Source organism: Argentina silus (genome assembly GCF_951799395.1).
Source record: "Argentina silus genome assembly, chromosome: 2".
Lineage (NCBI taxonomy): Eukaryota > Metazoa > Chordata > Actinopteri > Argentiniformes > Argentinidae > Argentina > Argentina silus.
The window spans coordinates 19,803,531-19,810,104 of record NC_139656.1 but is presented as its reverse complement, the minus strand read 5'-3'; the positions used below and the strand labels follow the sequence as shown (position 1 = coordinate 19,810,104).

Genomic DNA, 6,574 nt, shown 5'->3' with positions numbered 1-6,574 from the left:
GTGGATTTCATAGCTGAGAAGCTTAGTGGGCCCTAGCTTCGCCTCTCCACCTGTCTGTCTGCTTGCTGCCAGGCGTAGGGGGCATGTTGCCCCAGCTTGTGTCCTCTGTTGGGAGGGCAGGCGAGCGGGTAGTGACGGAGGGAGGGAGAGAGGGAGGGAGGGACGGTGGGGCAGCACAGCTGGTCCTGGCCATGGGGAGAGAGAGGAGAAGGAGAGAGAGGGAGATGGAGATTGGGGGAGGGGGGAGAGGAACGAAGAGGAGAGGAGAGGGAGAGAGAGAAGAGAGGAAAGGGAGGGAGAGAGGGAGATGGCAAGCCCCTTGAACAGGTGGTCATCTTTACGAGGCTGGGCCTAGGAGATCAGCCCCAGCTCCACTTCCTGTCTGTCAGCCATGGGCAGTAGCAGACGGACCTGTCTGAGGGCCAGAGAGTCTCACTCACTCACTCTCCCTGACAACACACACGCACGCACAAACACACACACACACACACACGCAGGCACACGCAGCACGGTCAGGCACCTAGAGGGCGATGGAGGAGAAAACGAAAGAAAGAGGAGAGAGAAAGGACAGAGGCAAAGGGCGATGAGAGGCTAGAGAAAGTGAGAGAGAGATGCAGTCTTCTGTCATGTTCCTGCTGTTGAACCCATAGAAGGGACGCAGAGAGGTATAGCTTACCACCACGCCCCTGTGCAGCTCCTTTCACACCAAAGAAATACAACCCCCCCCCCTTTATCATACTGTTGATGACATAAAGGTTTTGAGCTCTATGACTGCTACAGTACCCCTGTTTACAGATGGGATCATCTTCCAACTAATTGCCCTGGCTGACTCCACTTCAAGGCTATCAGAGAAAGGGGATACAGTATGCATATTATGGTCCCCTGGCTCATATCCCTACACTGCAATATTTAGACCTCTCTCCTCCAAAATCAATAGAATAAGATGCCCTTTGGCTCATTTTTATTTCAATATTGATCAGTGTTATACTTCTGTGTGCAATGTCAGGCCAATTAAGGCGAGTTAATTGATTTTTTTTCTCACACAGGATAGATTGAATTGGTTTATGCAAAGCAGATCAAATAAAATGACTCCCTAGCCTCCCTTCCATGTCTGAAATACTGTATTTAATGAGACAGAGGACACTACAAAGGGAAATATATGCACTAGAGTGCGAGCTACTTTAGCGCACTGTAACATTATAGCCTGTGGATACAAGCTACAGTTGTTATGTCCACATTTCAAATGCAATGCTTGACTATAGTATCAACATAGTGCATTAGCACATTACATGAGAGAGATATTTGATGTCAATACAAAAAAAGACAGCTCTTACACTGTTCAGTTGGTTTTCCATTAAGGACATGCATCATTAGTATTCTATTTTTCATCTGCTCTGAGAGTATTTGAGAGTTAGGTTTCAGCGCTGAGCATGAATGGGTTAATACCTGAGCAACGCAAGGCTATAATGCATTCAGCGCTGTCCATAAAATAAAAAAAACAGGTGTCTCTCTGTTTGGAAATTCTACAATGACCTTTATGGAGAGTCTCCTCTCATGAAAAATTCATGTCCCTGGTACACAATATGTCACGGAGGCTAGCAGGCTAATTGGCCGCAGTTAAATTGTGGGGGAGTCTCTTTTCTCTCTGTGTCATTGTCAACCTAGCACTAGGTCCTTCTTGTCTGGGCACTTTCTCTGAATAACACTGTTGAGGGATGCTGTGAGTTTATATATCCTCCAGACCACACATACACTAGACATGCCTTTCGAAGAGCATATGGGGGAGAAGGGCAGAAAGGACCATAAAGAAAGGTTGAGTCATGACACGGAAACCTAGATAATGTCTACATGACACTCCTGTCAGGGATGCCTTTTCAAAATGGTAAACCTCTGCAAAAACTTCAGGCAATGGTTGTGACAATGTGCATATTGTACACGAGTCCTTACAAGTCTTTGTATATGGATATGTGCTTATTTGTCAGTGTTTGTTTATTTCTGTCATTGCCTTGGTGTGACATGATGGTAATGTGTTGTGGTGCTCTCTCTCCAGACAAAAGCCTCCATTTCTGAATTCCTGTAGGGTGGTGTTTGTGTGTGTGTGGGGGGGGGGGGTTGGGGTTAACGCCCTCCCCCCTCTCAGCCAACCCTGTGCCAGTGTGAGTGAGCATGATGGCACTCAGGACGGCCTGTCTTCGTGTCTCTCTCTTGCCCCTCGCTGGGCTGTCATCACTCCCTGGCATCGGGAACACAGCACAGCTGTAGGGGAACCGCTCAGTGGGGAACCTTCGTTTCCATCTGTCTCCTATTCAGGGTGGCACCTATTTAGAGCAGCGTAGCGGCTGTGCATGCCACGAGCCATGAGAGAGAAAGGGGGGAGGGGGTGGAGAGGTGGGGGAGAGAAGGAGATTGGGGTAGAGTGGGAGAGGGGTATAGAGAGGGTAGGGAGAGAGTGGGGAGAGGGGAGGGAAGGCAGAGAGTGAGAGAGAGAGAGAGGGAGAGAGAGAGAGAGGGGGAGAGGGAGAGAGAGTGGTAGGAGGGGGAGGTAAGAAAGAGGGGGAATGGGGAACTAAGAGAGCATAGTGTACACTTGTGAAAGTTATTTTTTGCGCACAGCTTGTTAGCTCTACAGCGATGCCTGTAAAAGCAGCCGTGTGAAGTTTGCCAACTGGTTAACTTGGTTTATGACTTGTAACAAAATAAATAAGAAAGCTAAACATGAAACTGAAAATGTTTTCTTCTGTACATGTCACAATACAACAATGCCAATTTCACAGCCTAATTGCTATTTGCTTTGGATGTCCTACGATGAAAACTGTCACTCAGAAAAGCATGTAACGTATATAGGATAAACATCTGTTCTCGTATGTAAATGATTACATACCGGTATGCTTGCATATGATAGCATGGACGCTCTTAATTTCTCCCTGAACATACATCCACGTCCACATGCGCTGGTGCGGCGAGAGTGTGTATGTGTGTATGAGAACAAGCTGAATTTAGCAGGTGTGCTTTGACAGTTCTTGAACAAGTGCCAAGTCTGCTATAAAAAAAAAAAAAAACCTCCAACGTGCATCTGTGTGGGTCTGTGCAGTGACAGATGGGGACGGTTTAACTTATAGAGTTCGGTTAAGATCTGGAGGTTTTCTGGGGCTGTGTGAGCCAAGCAGGTGCACCACAAACACACCAGTGAGAGGATGGAGGAGCCTCAGCTGCCCATGTTCAGGAGGTGCTGCTATTTAGAAGATGTCAATGGGCTTTAGACAGACTACTACTGTGGACATGGTGGCAAGGCTAAGGGCAGGGAAACTCATTCATACTGTCCCCAACTACAGTATGACATAGACTTATTCATCTACACTATTACCCTCATCTATTCAGGTAGGTTATTGTGGCTGCATCTCTTTTACAAAAACGACCAGGCCAATGTGGTGCAATGATACAGTACAACAACAGCCCAAACAGAAAGAAAGAGTGTCATAATATCATGCACAAGCTGACAAAACGAAACAAACTACCATGTACCATCTGGCAAATGTACAGAGAGACGCACAGGTAAAATGCTGTGTGAGTTTCTGTGTATGTTTAGATTTTACAGACCCAAGAGAGAATTAATTGTATCAAGACACATAACCTGCCACCAACATTTCACGAACATTGAATTTACGCCTCTAAAATCGGTGACATGGGGAGTAGTAGTTAGGTCAGTGTTCCCAGTGCATAGCAAAAGTGTTTGATACAGGCTGTAGGGTTTTCAACGTAGGACACGGAAAGCAGAAGTAAGGAGGAGACGTGTGTAAAGGTGAACAGTTCATCCACTCTGAAAGTGGCCAGGTGTCTGACAGGACTTCCCACCATATGGCTGTTTCCCTCGCCCAGCAGTCGTGAGCCTTGTTAGACTTTCTCACACTGGGTAAAGGTGAAACGTTCCTTCTCCTTTCCTCAGTGACTCTTTTAAAGCAATTGGCCACATTTCAGAGAAAGAACAAGAGGGAAAAATTCAACAATAATCGAAAGAGAGCAGGCTATGTATTTCCCCTTCAAATAAGGGACCCACTATGTTTCATCAATTTCCAGCAGATTTAGAATTTTCAAACTTCAGAGTTTTCCCTCTGTGTTGATTCCTGGTTAAAGTGATAATTAAGCCCTCGTCTGTCCTCCTGCTGTGTTTTTATTTGGCGAGGCGAGCCTGCGTGTCGCTGATAGAAGGATCTCTCTGACACGGCTAGTCTTGCCTGCCGCATCTGTGAGCTGGGAGCAGCAGCCGCTGGGGGAGATAAGGCCAAGCTAGCCGCTTGCCTAACGCTCGGTGCTCCACCACCGCTCCGGTTCCCCTCCCCTGACCTTATCTGTGGAGAGAAGGCACCGCTGGGTCATGGTGCTGCCACGATAGCACCTGCTAGGACCAGAGCTGGCCTAAAGTGATTATGTAGGAATCATTATCTCACTCGTCCCAAAAAACTCATTTTATACCTGCCATCATCTGAGGGGCAGCAAGGCAGGCGCCCTCATAGGCTAACACACAGAAGCACACACACGCACGCACGCACGCACGCACGCACGCACGCACGCACGCACGCACACACACTAATCCAATTGGGGCATCTCCTCTTTTACAGCAGGCAAGCTCAGAGGTCTGATTTGAGAACATGCTTCTGGTCTGTGATCAGTACAGACGTGGCTGCCCTTTCATGTCACCATAGCAATGGTCAGTATGATGAGAGGTTTAAGAGAGAAGGAACACACAAGAAAACATCCACAATCTATACACAGAAACATGCATTCATTATATTGAAGATGAGGCCATAAGAGGCTTCCAGTAGATAGGCTGATGTTGTAGGAAGCTTGAACATACTACCAAGTCATTTTTTAATGCTCTCAAGCTTCCCAAGTACAGAAAGCCCAGAAACTACTGTACATGGGGTCTTCAAAAATCAACAGTCAGTCAATCTAATTTCATAGTTTCTCTGTCACGGGTCATCCTCCCTCCCTCCCTCCCACACACACACACACACACACACATACATACACACACACAAGTTACTCTCACATCCACTCTGCTGTCCACCATCTGTGTGGCGGTTTCACTCTGACAGACGGCACATCTGTGTGCTCACATCCCCTCTCACTTCTGTCCTAGCAACACCACAGGGTCATGCTCTGGGCAGGGAGGGGGAGGCAGAGGGGGAAGTGGAGGGGATTGCCATGCTCTGGTCTGGGAGGGGGAGGTGTAGGTGGAGGGGGTTGCCATGCTCTGGTCTGGGAGGGGGAGGTGGAGGGGGAGTTGGAGGGGGTTGCCATGCTCTGGTGAGGGAGGGGGAGGTCAGAAGGGTCAGAAGGGTCACAGCTGCACCAGTAGGTGTTTCACATATGAACCCCATGTTACATGTTGCTACACCTCAGCTCTACTAGAACAAACAGAGGCCCAGTAGCTACCTCTGTGAGTGAAGACAAGACCAGGACCTCAGTACCTAACCTGCCATCTGATCTGACCCCTCTCTAAGGCCGGTGTGAGGGTGCCATAGCTCCACCACAGAGGGGAGAGAAAAGTATAAGGCTGATGTTGGGTGGTACAGACCTAAGGCCTGGTGGGGTGGAGGGGTGGAGGAAGTGTTAGGAACAGGAGGAGCCGTGTTGGTGTCCGGAGGGAAAAGGAAAAGGGAAGACAAGCGCTGGGCCGCAGACACAGCTGGTTCCTGCCAGAGGAAGCCCAGACTGAGGCCAGAGGCTGATGTCTGCTGCTATCACAACCCAGCAGCACTGTTTACCTTCCCCTGGGGAACCGCCCCTTTCACACGGGGACAGGACACACGCACACACTCACACACGCACACACACACACATTAGGCATACGCATTTGCAAACACACACACACACACACACACACACACACACACTTGCAGTCACACACAGATCAGCTCACACGTGCACCACTGCTCTGCTTTCACTGCTACGACTAGGGGGAGGGTTCAGGCCAGTGCACTGCCCCTCAGCCGGAACGAGAAGCCACGAGGCTAAATGACCTCCCATTGCCACTCACACACCCTTCGTTACCTCACACACTCCTGGATGAACCAGGAGTTCAGGACTAGGAGAGAAAGAGAGAGAGAGAGAGAGAGAGAGAGAGAGAGAGAGAGAGAAAGAGAGAGTAGAGAGAGAAAGAGAGAGAGAGAGAGAGACAGACGGACGGAGCGTCCGACAGAGCTAATTACAGGAGTCTATGCAACAACTGAAGGAGCCACGATTCATCTGAAGTGAAATGTCACGGATGAGTGGAAGGCATGAGGCAAAGGAAGACTAATTGGAAGACCTAGGGTGAACTGGAAAACTGTTTCGACGAGGGGAAACTTTAAAGAACGCCTGAAAAAGGAGGAAAGAATAACAATAAGAAAGGTCCAGTTATTGTTTTGTGAGTGTTAAGGGTGTCACCTGATCAGTAAAAAAAAAAATAACACACACAGGAGCGGCCCGTTTTGTATTTGAGCTACTACTTATAAGGTGTGTATCTGTCCTCCATTTGGGATTACGGAGAACACAGAGCATGGCTGCCGAGGTTCAGTTGGAGCGCCAGAGGGGG

General features: G+C 48.6%; 1 protein-coding gene across 1 annotated transcript in view; it reads left to right on the top strand.

Annotated features, from left to right (window-relative positions):
* The first annotated feature begins 6,003 nt into the window (after positions 1–6,003).
* The window catches only part of cbfa2t3 (CBFA2/RUNX1 partner transcriptional co-repressor 3), a 47,577-nt gene continuing 47,006 nt past the window's right edge, over positions 6,004–6,574 (top strand). Inside the window, exon 1 of the mRNA XM_083665537.1 lies at positions 6,004–6,574. This exon is cut by the window's right edge and continues 172 nt beyond it. Coding sequence (XP_083521663.1) covers positions 6,539–6,574 — 36 coding nt within the window. The 5' untranslated portion in view covers positions 6,004–6,538.